The sequence below is a fragment of the Asterias amurensis genome, chromosome 4 (genome assembly GCF_032118995.1).
Source record: "Asterias amurensis chromosome 4, ASM3211899v1".
Classification (NCBI taxonomy): Eukaryota; Metazoa; Echinodermata; class Asteroidea; order Forcipulatida; family Asteriidae; genus Asterias; species Asterias amurensis.
The window spans coordinates 15,625,095-15,646,127 of NC_092651.1; the positions used below are offsets into that span (position 1 = coordinate 15,625,095).

Genomic DNA, 21,033 nt, shown 5'->3' on the forward strand with positions numbered 1-21,033 from the left:
AGATGGAGATCATCTTCAATTTAAACCGCAATGACAATTTTGAAATCTGAATTCCTTTTCAGCCACCAAATTTGAATTAAAGGGGCATGTACTTGCATTCGGATTGGTCGCATTGGGCTATTGAGGGCGCCTTATTTAAAGTGAATATGGTTGGAAAGCATTTTCCAAGTAGAGTATATTGAATCACATGAGTACCACTTGAGATTGAGTGTGTTTTTTGTGTGTGATTTCTTGACAGCACACGGTCAGCTTTTTTGTTGAACGAAATTTGTAACTACTCAAAATGGCGGACTGTATGTTCTGCTGGTTACATTTTAAGATGCAAATTTACTGGTTTTAAAACAGGTGTTCTTTGGCATGAACAACTCTTGAAGTGATTTCTTAAGAGCAGCATTTTGAGGGATTTGAAGGCAATATGCCCCTAAGTTTTTAAACAAAAAACGTTTATTGCAAGTTTTAAAAGCGTAACTTTTCTAAATGTACTAGCCAAGAATCCCTCCGTTTGTTTTTCCATGAGGACCATTAATTCCAAAGACGGCCGTAGTTTGGCCACAACATCCTCACAAGCTGGTTTCCTTCTAGAGTCTTGAGGTCACCGTGGAAACAGAAGAACAGCATTTCAGATGGAGCTTTTTCTCCTTCAGCCGTTGCCATGCAAACGATTTATACTAAGCAAACAAAAACACTCCTTGTTGATATTAAGCTGTTATCCCTAATCAGAGAGAGGAAATGCAGAAGCTTTTTATGGATGATGAAGCCCTCGCAACACCATCTAGCAGAAGCAGAGTTTACAAAGTTCCATCACTATGGATTGAACTCAAGTGGAACAAAAAAAGGGGGAATTCTGTGGAGATCCCTCGGCTCCATTTATGTAAACAGTCATGTTGTTGCTTTTCATGATAGCGGAGTTCTGAATGGGGTCGCGATTCAACAGTATGGGACTGCATGGAGAGTATTTAGTTTCTTTAAAGGTACTGTGGACACTATTGGTGACTACTCAAAATAATTGTTAGCATAAAAACATAAATACATAAATTTGCAACAAGGGTGTTTTTTCTTTCATTATTCTCTTGCAACTTCGATAACCAGTCCAAACTTTCGCTGTTTGATGCATATATAATAGGATACACCAAGTGAGAATACTGGATTTTGACAATTACCAAACGTGTCCAGTACCTTTAACAAGACTCTGGAACCCACATGATGAGGAAACGGAAATCCCCAAGTAAAAAGCAGACATTCTTTTTTGTCGTACCCCCTTATTTTTCAATGGCACAGATTCCACTTTCATCAGATAACAGTTTCTTATCACCCCTCCCCCCTACCAGATTCAGTGTTTGTCTCCTGCTTCCAATGTAAACAATGTTCAAAATGAGTTACTTGTCAAGAGCAAATACTTGACTGTATGGACAGCAACATCCTCCCCCCCCCCCTTCCCTCAAAAATTTTAGAAATAAAAAAAGGTGCCAGACTGTATCGTGGGATAGAGGTTGATCTCAATCAGTATACCAAGCCATGTATGTTTCCTCCATGGCCAGACGAAGCACCTGTGCTTTAAAGGGACACATTGCTTTGGATTGGAAGAGTTGGTCTTTAAAAGCGTTTGTAATCATTTGTTATAAAATGCATACGCTTGGAAAGATGTTTTAAAAGTAGAATACAATGATCTACACAAATTTGCCTCGAAATTGCTTGGTTTTCCTTTGGCTTGGGAACTAACACGGCCATTTATTGGAGTAAATAATTTGACTTTAAAAATGGCTGACCGCGTTAGTCGACGAGGTAAAACGAAAACCACGCTATTTCTAGGCATATTTGTGTAGATCATTGTAAAACATCTTTCCAACCATGCATTTTATGGTTGGAAAGTTTACAAACGCTTTTCAAAGACCAACTCGACCGTCCCAAGGCCAGGTTTTCCTTTAATCTGAGATCAAAATGTCGGGTTGTCTACAGGCGTGACAAGGCTTGCGCCGATAACCATTGTATTAATAACATTGCAGATCACTTCTCCGAGATTAGATCGAGTGTTGTTGTGATATGATTCCTGGTGTAGTCTTTTTGATCTTGATCCCTTTTTTCATTTGGTAATTTGATTTTGTATGTTGAGGATTTTGTTTACCTTGGCTGGCAGGGAGAGGGGTATTTATCTTGACTATCAGAACCTGGAGTTGTCTTTCTATTAGTCTAATTGTTTGTACACAGCCAAATGAATGCAGTGTAAACCACGCTGAAACCAGTTTTAGCATATTTTTTCTCTTTAGAACCCATTTATTTTTATGATCACCTTATGCCAAATAATGGTTTTGTTGTTGATGTTTGGAAACAATTATTCCTTGTAAAAGTGTTTGAAAAAATACTCTAAATCAGAAATTGTGTTTTTGAAAAATGAGGTATAGTTTTTAACGTGGGGAAATTTTTAAAGTGTCAATTCAGGTCATGACCTTTACTTTGACCTTTTTAGATCAGTGGAAGTAGATTAGATCTTGCGGTCAATTGTGACCACTGTGGTCTGCAAATGATTAAAGAGGTGGATAAGAAGCTAGTACATGCTTAACTTGTATTAACTTCACAGTTCAAATCATGATAAACATTAGCATATATAAGTTGATTAAAAATAAATTCATTATTTTTATTTCTCGTTGTGTTCTTCTCTCAGGAGTTGATAGACAAAACCCCAGAAGACCACCCTGATCAGGAGAGTCTACAGCAGGCTCTCAACACGGTCAAGACCCTCGCCACGGCCATCGATGAGAGCAAGAACGTCGCAGACAAGGCCATCAAAGATGAGCAGGCTTTACGAGGCCTGGAGGGAATGATCGATGGACATGTAGAGCTGGTATCACCTCATAGGAAGTTCATTCGCCAGTTAGGGGTCATTGATGTAAGTTTTTTGCGTTAAAGGCAAAGTATACCTTTGGTTTTTTTTAACAGTTCATTTGTGTTATTCCGTTACAAATGTAGATGTATACAATAATGCTAACCTGTGAAAAAATGTCTGTTCAAAAGGTGGTTGCGTTTCTTTAGATCTCGCCGGGGCACTATGTGGATTGGGTTTTCAGTCCCTACCTGACTGCTTGGGTTTTCCCTGGAATAATTCTCTGGGGTTTTCCTCCCACATCTAAAACTTAAACTGTATAGGCATGTGGCATGGTTGGCTTGTGCGTAAAGCGCTCGCCTCTCACCAAGGTGACCCCGGTTCGATTCCCGGCCAGGGCCATGTATGTGAGTTGAGTTGTGTTTTGGTTCTCTGTGCCACGAGGGCTTTCCGGGAAAAGCAAACACTTTCGATCTCGGCTGTGCTCCGTGGTCATAATGGGTTGATGTGGCTGGCTGCCAGAGGCGCCCTTGCATGCCTGTTTATCGAACATGTTGTAGCCGCGTCCTTTGCAATTCAGCTCTTGGCTGCGAGTAAGGATGATTAGCCCCCCAAATTATTATTTTATTATTATTTAAATGATAGAGATGATGACTTGTATACATACATGTAGGGTGTCATGGCCGAGTGGTTAATAATAATAATATTGAGTTTTTATATAGCGCTTTTTCACTCCCTACGGATGTCTCAAAGCGCTTCAAGATATTACCCCTGGTCACTGGGCCTTAATTCACTCCTTAAACCATCTCAGCTCCCTGGTGGGGAGTATACAGCCTCGTGAAATCAATCACACGAACCATCTCTGCCCTCACAGGTACCCATTTACCCCTGGGTGGAGAGAAGCAATCATAGTTAAGTGTCTTGCTCAGGGACACAAGTGTCACGACCGGGATTCAAACTCACACTCTGCTGAACAGAATCAGCAGAGCTTGAATTCGGAGCTCTTAACCGCTCGGCCACGACACCCCTACTGGTTATGAGCATCCAATTCAAGAGCATCGAATTAAGTTCTAGTGGTTGAGTCTTCAGAGTGTGGGTTCGAATCCCGGTCGTGACGCTTGTGTCTTTGAGCAAGATGCTTAACCATAATTGCTTCTCCTCACCCAGGGGTATAAATGGGTACCTGCGAGGGTCATAGGTTGATATTGTGTTTCAGAAAGCCACGGCAACTCAGGGCTTTATACCCCCAGGGAGCTTAGAAAGATGAAAGGAATGTTATCAGGCCCAATGAGCAAAGCGCATTGAATCATTTTTGTGAAATGCGCTATCTAAGAAATAATTATTATTTTTACTGAAAGCTCATCTTTTCTTCTCATTACAGCAAAAAGGTGCCAGGAAAGACCGATGGTTATTTCTCTTTTCTGATCTCCTGCTTTGTGCTTCGGTCAAACGTCGAGCTGGTGGAATTAGGAGGCCCTCAATATCAGCGTAAGTAAATCTAGCTCAAGATATATTCATTCTGAAGAAAAAAGTGTAATTGCATGTGTGGGAGTTTGTTTTTAATATATAAAGGCAGACCTCGGAATAACCCACGTCTCCCACAGCAAATGTCGAGGGGCCTCTGTGGTTTTGCTGTGGTGCCCTTTGCAAAGTTCCAATATAATTTTGTTTTAAGTTCTCATAGAAGTGCCCCCTTACCAGATATAAACTGCTGTGCCCCTTCAAGAACGAAACCCAAGACTTGTAATAGTAATGTCAAAGTACTGTTTAAAACCATTGGACACTTTCGGTAAACAGTATTGTCCAAGGCCCACACTTTGTGTATCACAACTTATATATAAAATAACAAACCCCTGTGAAAATTTATGTTCATCGGAGTCATGACATGTGTTTAAAAGAAATCTGTAATTCTCGATATCGAGAATTGATATTGTTTTAATGTTTTATCAGAAAGTAAAGCATTTCATGGAATAATATTTCAAGGGAAGTCTTTCACCATTACCTTCTGTAAACACTGTAAGTTACTTGTAAATCTGTGAACTTTTACTTTCTTTTTTCTGTTCCGAAAGTGTCCAATGGCTTTAAAAGGTCATAACAGGTTTTGCTTCAAACTTGCATGACTTGCAATGATTTATTGTGCAGCAAAATGAGTGTCTTTAGGTTTTGATCATGAATTATGTTGGATTTCTGTGAAAAGGAAAAGTGACTAAAAGCATTTTGTTTGTATAAAACAATTTCTCCCTTTTCATTATATTGAAGCAAATAAATAAACCACAGCAATAATTTGTTGAGGATTTCTAAAGTAGTTGCCGATTCCAATTTAATTTCCTCTACAACTAGATGCTTTAGTTTCTCCAGCTGTCACTATTTTTTCTCCGTTTTTTTTTTTTGTGGGGTATGATTGAGGACTTTTTAAAATCTTTGTCAACCTGTTTGAGGTTCCCCAAACGGAAAAGAACAAAAAAAACTATCGAGCAGAAAGGCAGGCGTCGAAGCCCCTGGATTTCCAGAATCTGGTAATGTTTGCTAATGACGTGTGGCTTACAGATCCATCATACTGTACGTCACAAGTAGCCTTTACAGATTTACATTGACGTCATAGACACTTCCAGTTAAACAGGTAAAAAAAAAAATGATCAAGACTGAGATTGTTCAAGAGCTAACTTCCCTGCTGTCAAAAGAGAGGTGCTTGGCCTGGGAAAAATGTATATAGGTACGAGCTACTTCCTTGAAAAATTGATCTGATAAGTAAAGGTACATTAAGAGTTTGGTCTAGTCTAAGCTGTTGTATATTTGTATATCCTCCTGAAATTTCAACAATGAAGTATGAACAACCAAAGTAAAAAAGAATCATCTCTCATCCACAATTTTTTAAAGCAATATGTACATAACATAGGATTTGAGGCATTGCATTGTGAGGTATCAATATACATTTGGTTTGCAGTAACACCATATGTGTATCTGCTTGCCAGGTAGAGTTTGTTCTTAGAGAACTGTCTTGCTTAATTCTACTACCGCGGAGTAGATTGTTCGGGTGTTCAGGAGACTTCTCAGTTCTGAAAAGAACTGTCCTGCTTATTAACTATTACCTGGACGGATGGTATAGAAATAGGCTGGGACTACTACTTTGGCTTATAGGATCGTAATTAACTGTACTACCGCGGAGTCAGTTCTTGGGTTTGGTCTCTCAATATGTACATTATGAGTTCTGTCTAGTCTATAAGCTTTTGTTTATTTGTAAATCTTCCTGAGCTTTCAACATTGAAATATGAAAAATCAAGTATTCCTTTAGAAAATGGAATCTTCTTTCAAACACATTTTTTTTTTTAAGAATATGTACTTAAAGAGTTCTGTCTAGACAAAAGCAGTACATAGTTGTAAATCTTCCTGAAATTTCAACAATCAAATTATTATTTATTTATTTGTTTTTCTTATTTTTTTTCTTCTTGCTTGTTTGCCATGTCTCTTCCTGTTGCTCTTGTCTAGGTTTGTCTGTTTTTGTTACTTCCCTTTCTTTCTGATGTTGTTGCCGAAGGTTTTGGACCCCAATGGAGATAATATTGGATTTATTGGGTTATCCTTGGATGTTTTTGTGCCATATTTTTTAATTTGGTTTGTCTTATTTCATCGTCTTTTCTCCTGTTGTTGTGTTTGTGTTTTTGACATGTTTTTATTCGAATAAATTCAAATCAAATCAAGTCAACAAATCAAGTATTCCTTTAGCAAACTCTCCTAACCACAACTTTTATAAAGGAATAATCTAAGCCTTATCCTCTTGATTTGTAGAAATCTGTGATAAATTTTTAAAGTTGCCGTCCAAAAAGCTTTGTGTGTTTGTAAATTTTTCTGAAATTTCAACACGAATGTCGAAAAACAAGTATTCCGTTAGCAAAAACAATCATCTCATCACAACAAATTTTTTTAAAGGAATAATCTCAGCCCTATCCTTTTAGTTTGTAGAAATCTGTGATTAATTTTTAAAGTTGCATTTCTGCCCTTACTGGTACTCAAAAATGTTTATCATAGAAATTCCACGCCGTGAAATATTATGCTATCAATTTCATTTGCACTGTCAATTCAGAAGGACTTAACCCCTGAACTATATAAACTGGTAGGGACGGGGAATTTTTATTGAGTCATTTTGGTGGAAGCATTCTTAGGAATATTTGTGTGAAAGATAAAAAGATATTTACTTTTTTGTACCTTAGTGCCTCAGGATATTATAAGTTACCACACAAGCGCGAGTGGAATACGGAAAAATATAGCACTTCTGCATCCCTTATCCAAAGAGACCGAAGACGCAGACGCACAGTGTGGTATCGTATTTATCTTCAAGCAAATTTGGGGTGTGACATAGAACACACAAGACGCAGGAAGTGATATTAGCCGTGCAATATAGGTTTTTATCACCACTCCATTCTGCAAATCTGATTGGAGGATTAGCGCGGATTTGAAGATAATATTTGTTATCTGCATATGGTCTGATTTGGTCACATGTTTTAACCACTTAATGTCAGAATTTAACCAAGTTTTACCATGCTGCTTGCGTGGTTTTGTATTTTCTTCAATGTCCCATCAGTAGAGCGAAGCAATAATGGTTAGGTGTCTTTCTTAAAGACGCAATTGTCAAGACTGGGACTCGAACCCACACTCTGCTGATTTAGAAACACCAAAACTTGAGTCCAGTGCACTTGACCGCTTGGCCACGACACGCCATAAATTTGTACAACTTGTCCCTCCAATATTTTGAACATGTTGCCTTCGAGCCTGACTGTGGGATTTGGTTACTTTTATTTATTACTGTTATTAATTTGTTATCGGTAGAAATGTACATTTAAAAATATATTTGACATTACAGTCACATTTATTCTGATATATGTCGTGATTATTAATGGTTAAATGGAAAATGATTGTGAAATCCTTATCATCTCAGCGTGGGCAAGGACTGCCAAAGTACATTGTACGAAGTAGCGATAATGTTGGGAAATGGCATCCCTAATCAAAATGAACAACCATGCTTGTTTATGGTTTGTTTTTGAAAGGCATTTTCTCCTTGGTAAAGGGCAACCTATTAGGAAATTGTAAATTTTTACTGGAGCAATTCAATGGCACCAAGGCAATGAACAAAGGGACAAATCTTAGGGGTCATTCAGAATATTTGTGTTTTAAAAATTAAATTTTTGAAAGTGGGTCAAAAGAAATAAAGTTTTTATCTTAAAAATACAGACAATGTATAATATTAAATATAAACAAATGAAAAAGAACAAGACATAAAACACAGCTGGTCAACCTGTGCAAGATTGTCATAATTTCTGACTAAAATGCAAAGTTGTTTGTTTAAGCCAGGAAAATCCATCACAAATATCTGATTTTTGAGACCTTTTATCTTAAAGGCAGTGGACACTATTGGTAATTACTCAAACTAATTATTATCATAAAACCTTTCTTGATTACGAGTAATGGGGAGAGGTTGATAGTACATAATATTGTGAGAAACAGCTCTCTCTGAAGTTTTTGAGAAAGAAGTCATTTTCCATGTATTTGATTTTTAGACCTCAGTTTTAGTGATGCAATTATTTTCTAACAGATAGAGTCTAATACGAAAATGAAATAATTACAAGCGTCTAAACCTCAAATTAAACTGCTGCAAAATGTTCTTGTATTTAACACTCTTCCAGTTCAAAAAATGTCAACATACAAAAACATCCGATGACATTACATTTAAAGTACATGGGTTTCGTACATATTTGTACTAACCTGTGGAAAATTCATTTCAAGAGGCGGTATAGCGTTCTTAGAAATGTCAGACAATCTGGAGCAGTAATATACATGCAGGAAGAGTAATCAGTAATTGGAAAACACAATCTGAGTAAGGATTCCGCATGAAACTGTTCTCAAATTGACATTTTGTTGAATCTCTTTCTCTGAAACCAAATTCTCTTTTGAAGGGAATCTGTTCTCAGAATGTTTTACACTATCAACAGCTACAGTGTTCCATACAAGTCAGTTTATTTGGTCATTAATTTAAGGGGTAATTGTCAAAGACCAGTATTCCTCACTTGGTGTATCTCAACATATGCATAACATAACAAACCTGTGAAAATTTGAGCTCAATCGGTCGTCGAGGTTGCAAGAGAATAATAAAAGAAACAACACCCTTTTTGCACAAATTTGTGTGCCTTCAGATGCCCCCCAAAAAAGGCTTCAGACCTGAAGTCTTCTAATATTTGAGTGAGAAATTACCTCTTTCTCAAAAACTAAGTTACTTCAGAGGGAGCCGTTTCTCACAATGTTTTATACTATCATTAGCTCTCCATTGCTTGTTATCAAGTAATTTTTTATGCTAACAATATTTTGAGTAATTGCCAAGAGTGTCCAGTGCCTTTAACATCTAAGTGTTAATAACATACTCTATGCACCACCGAGACAGTACATTTTGTGTAATGTGAAAACAGATTAACAGCGACACACTCGCTGAAGTTGAACCCAGTTCACATCTCGGAGTAAATCCATTGCAATAAATTCATGTCACATATCAAATTCACTTCATATTCACGTTCATTCTGAGTGTGAACCGTACTTAATAACTGGTCCCCAAGGTACCCATGGTATATAGTTACATTAAAGGGAAAGCCCATTGTTTTAGGGTAGAGTGAGTTACTTCCCATCCTCGTTCAAGACGCAAGGCAACCATCCTGTTAATTATCTTATTAAAGGCAGTGGACACTATTGGTAACAACTCAAAATAATTATCAGCATAAAACCTTACTTTGTAACGAGTAATGGGGATAGGTTGATAGTATAAAACATTGTGAGAAACAGCTCTCTCTCTCTGAAGTGACGTAGTTTTCGAGAAAGAAGTAATTTTCCCCTAGTTTGATTTCGAGACCTCAAGTTTAGAATTTGAGGTCTCAAAATCAGGCATCTGAAAGCACACAACTTCGTGCTACAAGGGTGTTTTTTCTTTCATAGTTATCTCGCAACTCCGACGACCAATCAAGCTGAAATTTTCACAGGTTTATTATTTTATGCATATATTGAGATACACCAAGTGAGAAGACTGGTCTTTGACAATTACCAATAGTGTCCAGTGTTTTTAAGTTAGCATTGAAACAGAACTGGGATTTTTGTAGTAATTGATGTTAATTTTTAGTCAGGATAAAAAATATAATTTTGTTTCCACCCTTACTCTGATGTGTGTTAAGCACTGTATACTCAGTACTTTCCAGAGGAAAATTACTCAGGTGGGATTCGAACCTCAACCTTTGCATTGCTAGAGCACCTGGCTCAGCCCTGTGAGAGTTCCACTTGTTGAGAAAAGCTAGGTGACAGTGGGTACCAACCACATCTCTGGCCACAGTATTCACAAAGAGACACCATGGAAATTCTTATTTTCAGTCAACCGTAAGAAATCTGTGAAATTGTTCATGCATAAATTGCTTATTCAGATTAAAATGTTTTTACGGGTGAATACTTACCCAAACCATAATAACTTTGAAGGGAATCCATTCTCAAATTAGTTTATACTTCCAACAGCTGCAGTGCTTCTCACAAAATAAATGTTAATGGCCATCCATTTCTTTTAAATACATTTATTAATTCCTTGGCCTTTTATATATTTGGTGTGCGGTAGCACCATGTGTGGTGTCTACTTGCCAAGTAGATTATGTTCTTTTGAGAATTTGTCTTGCTTTATATTCTACTACTGCGGAGTAGATTTTTTCGGAATTTGGGAAACTTCTCAGTTCTGAAAAGAACTGTCATGCTTATTATCTTCTACATGGGCAGGGGCCGACTTCACAAAGAGCCAAGATTGATCTTAGCTGCAAACCAATCGTAGTTGCTAAGAAAAGGGTGGTGTCACAATACAAAACCACTATGGTAATACTGACATTATGACTTGCGATGGATTTTATTGCTTTGTGAAAGCGGCCCCAGATGGTAGAAAATGAGGTGGAATAACTACTGTTGCTTTAGTGGAACGAGGGGACTTCCCATTGTGAACTTCATTACCGCGGAGTGAGTTAATCGGTCTCACATTTGCCTGCTCCATGACCCTATCCTTTAAAGTCCAGGGAATTCCTGCTAACTGTTCCCATCTTCCCCTGCATGATGAAGACAAGTCTATAAATAGAGTTTACTTGAGTAGAATCCTCCAATAATCAATACCTAACAAGGTACAACGTAGCTGTATTATCAAATTATCCAGCCCTTTTTAACAGTATTATTTCATTTTACAGCATTAGCTCTGTTAATTGTGTACTGTATTGATATAAGTTATGGGGGCTGTCCATTAGCATGCAGGTATACTCATTATCCAGATATAGTGGATAGTTACATTGCTTGTTTTACGCAGTGGTTGTTTTCCTTAGCGCCCTTACACGCTCCATATCCTGTTTTTTATTTATTTATTTATTTATTTTAAATCTTTAGACATACACAATAGTTACAAGTTGTACAGGGGCTGTCAAGGTTAAAACAAAAGTATAAAAACTGTCATCAAAAGATGTGTAAAACCAGACCCCTGCCAACGATAAAAATATAATTATACAATATAAAAAGGTGATTGCACTCAAACATTTTAAAATCATACAAAAGAAATCATTAAAACACAAGCAAAACCAGACTATTGAAAACAAAAAAACTACACCCATTTTGGGAGCCAAAAATGTAAACAAAGGAATTGACTCCTAAAATGGTTGGTGGAGGTTTGCGGAGGTGCATTCCGCATTGTGCAAGCAATAGAGGTGGTTTTCTTCCCAGTTGTCATCCCCTTTATCAAGGACTCAAGCGCCTCCCCCTTCCCTTCCAGAGCTGCCTAGCAAGCTTGTTTGATGCTCAGCATCAAGACAAGAGATGACTTCTGGTCCATGATGTCCCTTGGACCGCTCAAGAACTCGAGCTCCCCCCTCCCAAACATCCCTTCCAAAGCTGCTTAGCAAATATGTTTGGAACTTACCAGTATGACAAGATATGACTTCTATGCCCATATTCATAGAGCTGCTTAAGAAGAAAATTTTGCTTATCAATTTTCTGCTTAGCAGAAAGGAGCAGGGTACGTACCAGTCACCATTGGCTGGTAACCTTATTCCGGTAGACATATCTGTGCTTAGCTACTTTGTGTGCTTAGGCAGCTCTATGAAATTTGGCCCTGGTCTATAATGACCCCAAGAGTATAAGAAGGATACACTAATCTGCATCTTAAGGACCCCCTTATGGAAAGGTCTTCATCCCCTCCTTGGCTCCCTCCTCTGAAGCTACTTGACCTCGAATGACCTTCTCCCTAATGGCAATTAGCTGCTTGCCTCTTACATACACAAACTCCTTTTTATCTCTGATCAATAAAAACAGGTCCATCCAATATTATGTTGTCTTTTGCCTTTCCCCCCTCTCTATCTATTCATTGCTTTTTTAAAGAGCATGCAAGATATGAATGGTGATGTGTGTGTACTCTGTGAATGTCTCTAGGTCTGGGCATATAAATGTCAATTGATGTCATTATAGAACCACAGTTATGCATTGTATTTCATTTGTTTAATCTTCTTAATGGGCGAATATCGTAGTATTTATTTACTATTTTATCAAGAGAATCAGCGCTATGATTGAGCAACTATGAGCAATGGGGTTAATTTAGTCATAAACTTGTTATGCTAACATAAGACTCTGGAGTACTGCATGTACTGGCGTGTCATGGCCAAGGGGTCTAGTTCAGCAGAGTGTGGGTCCAAGTCCTGGTGATGACACTTGAGCCCTTGAGCAAGGCACTCATTATACGAAGCATTAAATTAAATCAAGTATCTCCCATGATTGGTTGCTTTGTTTTCAAGTATTTGAATAGTTGTGTGACGTTGTTACAATCTCTAGCCATCTAATTTTGTTTTGCATTTTTGGACATTGCAATTAAAAGGTCTATAGCAAATAAGAAGAGCAAAGATTAATGGGAAGGCAGGCCCGATACTTTATTGAGGCAACGAAGGCGATTGCCTCCATGCCCCATGGTCATTGCCTTGGTGCCCTTGAAATGCTCCAGTAGAAATTTACAATCTCCTCATTATAGGGGTGCCCTTTATTAAGGAGAAAATGCCCTTACCCTTTTAAAATTGAAGCGTACAGGCATGGGATAGACTTGTGGACATAGTCGTTAATGGTCCCACGAGGTGAGATAGTCGAGTTGTGGATCCCGCGTGCGACCATTAAAGACTTGTCCACAAGTCTAGCCTGGGAAGGCATCCCAAAGAAAAGAAGAAAAGAAACGGGAAAATTATAGCCAGTCTGGTGAATCTGAGAGTGCACGCCTGGTCATTCCAACCCCGTTGTCATGGGGATGAAATGTTGATAAATATCACAATATTTATGCAGGCGTTTGGTTATCTTTCCACATCTTGCCATATCCAGGCAAAATGATTAACAGCAAGATGCATTCCTAAATTATATAAATGTGTCATCTCGCAGTGAATTTATTGCCAACTTTCGTCGCCAATTGTATATTTTTCTTCACTTATTTGGAAATGCCATTAAGTTGGTAGGAGCATAGTAATTGAGAATTTATTCCAGAAAGTTAAATTTTTGTTTTAACTTTCTCACTGTTTACTTGCTTCAATTTATTCCTTATTAATGTTAATATTTTTACTGATCGTTTGTTGGATGTTCTTGACAGGCAAAAAATAAATCGCAACATTTCAAACATTATGCTGCAATGCATCTTGGGAATGAAAAATTAGTCACGACTATAGTGTTAAAGTCGCATGTACATATTCGCCTTGTCACTTTCTCCACATGTTTCTTATGTGTGTTAAAGACACTGGACACTATATATTGGTAATTGTCAAAGACCAGTATTCTCCCTTGGTGTATCTCAACATATGCATAAAATAACAAACCTGTGAAAATTTGAGCTCAATTGGTTGTCGAAGTTGCGAGATAGTAATGAAAGAAAAAACACACTTGTCACACGAAGTTGTGTGCTTTCAGATGCTTGTTGACCTCAGAATCTAATTCTGAGGTCTGGAAATCAAATTTGTAGAAAATTACTTCTTTCCCGAAAACTACGTTACTTCAGAGGAAGCCGTTTCTCACAATGTATTATACTATCAACAGCTCTCCTCTACTCGTAACCAAGTAAGGTTTTATGCTAATAATTATTTTGAGTAATTACCGATAGTGTCCATTGCCTTTAACGTGACTGCAAATAGCACTTGTTCTTAAACACACCCCCCACCCCCCCCCCATCGCTCTTTCTTCCCTGTAAGGCTTGCGGTTGACATAAGTTCAATAATCAGTGGTGATGCCATAGAAACCGTTGCTATAGTGATTTTGATGCAAAAGTTTCTTGTTGCATCGAGGTTTGCTTAATGCACCGAAGAGATTTAGGCCACGAAGTTTGGTGATAAAGGAAATGTCATTCTGGGAGGATATTGTTGCAATCTTAAGAAGGAACTACATGTAGGCCTCTTGCAAAATGAATAATTTATACTATAACTATTGAATTTAACAAAGAAATGTTCTTTACTTTAATTGATGCCCAAGAAATAGTTAATGGACTGACATTTCGACCCTAGCAGAGTCTTTCTCTATGTTGTTTGTTGATTTTGTTATTTTTAAATTAGATGTCATTTTGTTAATTATACATGTATTTGACCATGACCACACTCCAACAAGTATTTGTGTAAGGCTTGGTATGTTTTAAATTAAGACGGTGTTTTTCTAACAAAGGCCACAAACTTCATAAAATTACTGAGCCTTGGTTAAGAATACATGTTTGAAGAAAAAGCAGCTTTTATTCTCACTTGATGCATAGAGCCAGCCATCTTTCCCTTCAGCATTATTTCAGGGCACATTCAGGGATTTATTGAAAACACAGCAAGATGACGACACTTCGATAAAGATCTCTCGTAGACAAGAAAAGCTTAGTAGTGTCTGCACATTCTGGATTTATTCATTGATACTCCTTCTGGAGATTGCCCCCCGATGCTCAAATACAAAGCAGCCCATCAGCGGGGATTTCTACTATCCCCCGTTACTACGATAACCATAGCAACAGTGTCAGAGAACCCTTTGCCCGGTAGCTAGTGTAAATCCTTTTCTGTCTTGTATTTGTCAGGCATTTCAAAATGAGCCTTTCTGCTTCTGTAAATGCCTCCATTTCGGTTTGCTTCGTATCCATTCAATTACATTATTTTTTTTTTCATTTTCAACTGCCTTAACTGTATTATTTGGAACATGTTTATATTATTGCCTGTATTACAATATTACTGTGGAAACAATAAACCTTGAACCTATTAAATTTGTTGTCTTTGACTTAAATAATTGTCCTTAACTCGTTTACTATTCTCCTAATATTTCACCAACATGGAAGTACATGTTAATTGAGTTGTTGTTTTCTCCCCACCAGTCTCTCCCCTGCAACGCTACCGGTGGAGGCCGGCAAATACAAGCTGGCGTGGAAACTGCTCTTGGAGGATGTTGAGATTGTCAAGTCTCCGGCGAGTACGCAGCAAGCTAACCAGGAGCGAGACGTTAGCAAACTGGAGGAAGATCTGTCTATTCTGAGCCGGATCACAGGATTAACGGAAACACTATCATCCCCACATCAGGTTAGTCCTGTGTTTACTTCCCCAAGGCATGTAAAAAGGATGGTAAATTTCATTAAGGCACTGGACACTATTGGTAATTACTCAAAATAATTGTTAGCATAAACACTTACTTGGTAACGAGCAATGAAGAGCTGTTGATGGCATAACACGTTGTGAGAAACGGCTCCCTCTCTGAAGTAACAAATTTTTTGAGAAAGAGGTATTCTCAATCAAATTATAAGAGACTTCAGCTGAACCCTTTTATTATGCATCTGAAAGCACACAAAGTAATGCAACAAGGGTGTTTTATGCTTATGTTGGGATACACCAAGTGAGAATACTGGTCTTTGACAATTACCAAAGGTGTCTAATGCCTTTAAAGATGTCGCCTAGATTAATATAAATCTGTGGACATTGTGTTTTGTATCCTACAAAAAGTACTCCAAAACCTTTAAAGATTGTGTTTAAAAGGGTGAAAATATTAAAGTATTTTATTTCTCAACCCACACACTATGTTTTAAAATCTTGAAGGGTCTGGATGAAGTTCTGAAGGAGCTGACAGAGACAGTCAACAAGCGTCTCGCTGAGCGCCAAGCACTACCCGCACCGCCCACTGCCTTACTCAGTAAATTGGAACTCACTGCAACTACACAGTAAGAACAATTCAATTCAGTAACATTTATTTCAATGCTGTCATTCAAAACCATTAATGCACATTTACTATGTCAAAAATACCAAAGCAATATGAGGTATGATTAGGTACACGATGTTTCAAAACAATGCCCAAAGTTATTGACAACATTTAGGTATAAGGTTCAGCGAGATGCTTTTGTTCCCTAACCTATGGACAAACAAACATTTAGTACAACATGTACAACTAAGGTACTGTAAGTTTATGAATACGATTCAAGGAACTGAGCTTTTAAGTTTTTAACAAAGACAGATAGAGAGGGTGATGATTTAAGAGATTCATCTTAGCTCTAACTGCCTGATCAGTCACTGACCCCCTCCCCCCCCCCCCCCTCATCTGTCTATGTTTGACGTCAGTGCATTTTGATTTTTGTCTAGCGGACTAGTCTGTATATATCTAACAAATAAGCAGAACAAAATTGGACGTTAGATTTGCATCAATTTGCATTGGCCTGAGATTGCTTCATGATGCCCAGCGCTGATGAAGACCTCTGCATCGTGTGTACATCAGGCATAGAGTTATATATAAGAACTAGAGGGCGCACTGGCATATATACGCGCCCCGGCATGCGCGCAGGCGGCCATTTTCTAAGTTGACAAAACAGCCATCTCACAGCGTGTGTTTGTGCGGCCATTTTTGTAAGTTGTACAAACAGCATCGCGTGAGCGTTCAATAAAAAAAAACTCAAACGTGTATTTCATATTCAACACGTGTACAGAATGGCGCACTTTTCATCTTGCGGTCCCGTCGCGTTTGTGCAAGCAGCATCACCAGTGCGCCCCCTAGTTCTTATATATAACTCTATGACATCAGGTGATGAAGGTGATATGTGATCGCTGACAAACAATATTATTTGGTTTGACCATGGTTTTATCCAAATAATATTCTACATCCCAGTTGCAAAAAGTTGCGGTAGCCAGCTAAAACATAGAATTCGCACTGCATCTAGCCACTGGGCTAGGTCGGTGGTCTTGTGGTCGGTAGACTTGTGGTAAGACATCTGGGCCCAATTTCATGGCTCTGCGTACCCTAAGCACAGAATCAGCACTTAAGGAAGCAGGGAATTCTGTGCTTACGGCAAGCGTATTCCACAAGCATATTCTGCGCGTGCGTACGCCGCATTACTAGGCATTCTACGCTTACAAGGCTAGAGCAGAATCTCAGCGGTTGCACGTAAGCGGGGAATCGTGAACATGAAATTGGGCGGAGCTCTAGCAATGTCATGGGTTTTGATTTTACCTGAGAGATTTTTCCGTGGATTTGTTTTCACAGAACTAGGGTACAGTGCTCTATACATACTAGTGTAATGGTAAACAAAACAAAATATATATTTTAACATCTAATAAATTTGATTAGGAACCCTCAAAAGTGCATTGCAATTAAACATGTATGCCTGAAAGTACATGTGGGGAGCAGAAAACAAAATGTTAGTTTTAGATGTGGGAGGAAAATCCCAAAGGGGAAAAACCCACGCGTTCAATTAGGGACTTAAAAAAACACAATCAACATGCAAGGGCTGCAGTCTGAAGTAGGAATCAAACTGGAGCCGACATGGGTGAAGGGCAGGGGAAAGAAATCACCTAGCCAACCTTTAAAGCCATTGGACACTTTCGGTAAACAGTATTGTCCAAGGCCCACACTTCGTGTATCACAACTTATATATAAAATAACAAACCTGTGAAAATTTAGGTTCAATCGGAGTAGGGAGATCGGAGTAGGGAGAAAATAACGGGAAAATCCACCCTTGTATCCGCATGTTTCAAATAAATCCGTAATTCTGGATATCGAGAATTTATATTGTTTTACTGTTTTCTCAAAAAGTAAAGCATTTCATGAAATAATATTTCAAGAGAAGTCTTGCCCAATTCCTTCTGTAAACCCTGTAAGTTATTTGTAAATCTGTGAACTTTTTGTAGACTGTAAATTAGCTCAGATAAAAACTCTTAGTTAGCTGGTGAAATCTGTCCACGTTGACAGGCCTGTAACAACTCACCAACTTGTTCAGTTTTTCAGCAGAAATATTTTTTTTTACTTATTCAGTGCCCGCATTTGTTTGTTTTGAACCTTAATGGCCTACTTTGTAAGGTTTTTGCTAAATTAGAGATAACATTCTTGTCAACGGTTCTCATCAAACCTGTGGAACAGTTCCCTTAAAGGCAGTGGACACTTTTGGTAATTACTTTAAAAAAATTATTGGCACAAAACCTTACTTGGTAACAAGTAATAGGGAGAGTTTGATAGTATAAAACATTGTGAGAAACGACTCCCTCTGAAGTGATCTAGTTTTTGAGAAAGAAGTAATTTTCCACAAATTTGATTTTAAGACCTCAAATTTTGAATTTGAGGTTTCAAAATCCAGCATCTGAAAGCACACAACTTCGAGTTACAAGGGTGTTTTTTTCTTTTCATTATTATCTCGCATCTTCGACGACCAAATGAGCTCAAATTTTCACAGGTTTGTTATTTTATGCATATGTTGAGATACACCAAGTGAGACGACTGGTCTTAGACAGTTACCAATAGTGTCCAATTGCTTTAATTGCTTTGAAAGCACATGCGTAGTAGACTGTTGCACAAGTAACAGTTTACCCTGTGCATGAATATAGTGCAGTTGCACTTAATTAACATTTTTTTAAAGCATATTATGGCACATAATATGATTGTGAATGGACCAGTGAGAATTTCGGCTCTCAATCATTAATATGTATGTATGTATGAGGTATAAACATTTGGGACACAACATTTTAGACTATTTTAAAGGCACTGGACACGTTTGGTAATTGTCAAAAACCAGCCGTCGATTTCACAAAACTCTTCCTAACTTAAGACTAATCTTAGGACTTAGGACCAGTCCCAACCCTGCACTGTAGCATGCAGACCTTAAGATTAATCCTAAGTTAGGACGAGTTACTCGTCCTAACTCGAGATAAGACGAGTCCTAACTCTTTGTGAAATCGACGGCAGTGTCCCAACATATGCATAACCTATGAAAGTTTGGGCTCATTTGCAAGAAAACAATGAAAGAAAAAACACCCTTGTTGCACAAATTGTGTGCTTGCAGATGCGTAATCAAAGGCTTCAGACCTGATGTCTTTTAATATTTGAGTGAGAAAATGACATGTACCTCTTTCTCAAAAATCATGTTACTTCAGACAGAGCCATTTCTTACAATGTTTTATACTATCAACAGCCCTCCATAGCTTGTTACTAAGTAAGTTTTTATGCTAACGATTATTTTTAGTAGATACCAATAGTGTCCAGTGCCTTAAAACATAACATGTAATTCCAAAATAACAAATAAATATTCCATAAATGTTGTCACATCTTTCATTTTGAATGTCCTTGTGTCCATTTAGAACCCTTCTGTCTGTCCTTCATCCATCTGTCTGTCTGTCTGTTATTCATCATATAAACCCAAGGTTAATGCTGACATTGAGTGGAACCTATCAAAGTAGTTTAACATTACTGTCTGGTAACTGCCTCTTTTATTACTTCCTATTGATGTGACAATGGCACTGGTAAATGTTCAGACTGTCAGGTAAATGGGAGGGTAAACCTTTGGTAATTACTCACAAAAAATTAATGATCGTAAAAACTTGGAAAGAAGCACTGCAGCTGTTGAAAGAGTATAACAATTTGAGAAACAATACCCTTGAATTGAAAGGAATGAGGTTTTAAAGAGAAGGATTCAATAACATTCAATCTGAGAAATGTTCCTGCATGAAACGTCTTTCAGATTGTGTATTCCAATTATTCTTCCTGCGATCGTGGAAATAGCTACTCCAGATTTTTGGCAATATCTCAAAACGCTACCCCTTTTTATGAAATTTTCACATGTTAGTTTTATTATAAAACAACCGAATTGTTCAAAAAAACAAAGGTATACTTTGCCTTTTAGTATCATGTATTGTCCTTTAGAATTCATTAGATTGTTTGCCAAGTGAAAATATCAGAGCAATTAAATGTTTGTAGGAGAGTCACGTAAATCTGTTGAGCTTGCTAAAATAATTTTCGTCTCACTGAGAAACAAAGAAGAAGAATTTTGTGGAATTGTTTTCCTTTTTCACGAATACTGCAGCACCTCAGCAGGTAACATTTTAAGGGAAGCTTTCTACTATCATTATCTTTAAACAGTGTAAGTTTAATGTAAATCTGTGAACATTTGTGTTTTGTGTCAAACAAATAATACCCAAACCTTGTAAGGGTTTTGGTTGGCTTCAGATTGGGCTGCTTCAACACCATGTAAACCTGTGCCTCAATAATGAGAGCACTTTTATACACTCGCCAGTTGTGTCAAAAATTGTTAACAGTTTTGTTTTGTTTGTTTTCTGTTTTTCTTTTTTTTACAGTGAGGGAATCGAGAACTTCGTTCTACTCTTGTCCAGCCAGGAGGCTCGACAGACATTTGAGAATGACTTTGCAGAGGCCAAGAAGAAATTAGGTAAAGAGAACCACCATAGTCAGTGAAACTGTTGGCCTTTGATCCGTAGGCTGTTAGGGGTTATCCCAATAGCCTGGTCCAATTTCATAGCGCTGCTTAACGGCCGATTGTTTTGCTTACTTTCAATTTGATAGCGCTGTTAACCATATAAGCACCCGGCATGCTAACCTTCCAGTGCTTATACTGTATGAAAATAAAAGATGTAACAATGCAAATCCTTGCCCTTTCAAAAGATGAAATTCCAGGCTTGAATGTAGCCCCTTTACCAATTTGGAATTGTTGAAGATATTTTGTTTGTCGTTCCTTTACAGCGGCTCGTTCCAAGGACCATTTCCCACCAGTGTTCCTCTATCCGATACCCATAATGAAGACACGGAGTGGAATGCAGTTCTCATGTGCCGCACCCAGCTTAGGAACGATGAGCAACTCACTACGGGATGTGTGGGTGTGCAATAGCGATGGCTATGTTGGCCAGGTAAGCTGTTGTTAGTGTTATCAATGTGTCTAACCT

General features: G+C 38.0%; 1 protein-coding gene across 1 annotated transcript in view; it reads left to right on the forward strand.

Moving 5' to 3' along the window:
• The window catches only part of LOC139935759 (uncharacterized), a 140,816-nt gene that overhangs the window by 105,969 nt on the left and 13,814 nt on the right, over positions 1–21,033 (forward strand). The window contains exons 6-11 of the mRNA XM_071930324.1: positions 2,660–2,884; positions 4,200–4,306; positions 15,210–15,411; positions 15,922–16,043; positions 20,431–20,522; positions 20,834–20,997. Of these exons, the coding sequence (XP_071786425.1) occupies positions 2,660–2,884; positions 4,200–4,306; positions 15,210–15,411; positions 15,922–16,043; positions 20,431–20,522; positions 20,834–20,997 (912 nt within the window). The remainder of the gene's footprint in view (positions 1–2,659; positions 2,885–4,199; positions 4,307–15,209; positions 15,412–15,921; positions 16,044–20,430; positions 20,523–20,833; positions 20,998–21,033) is intronic.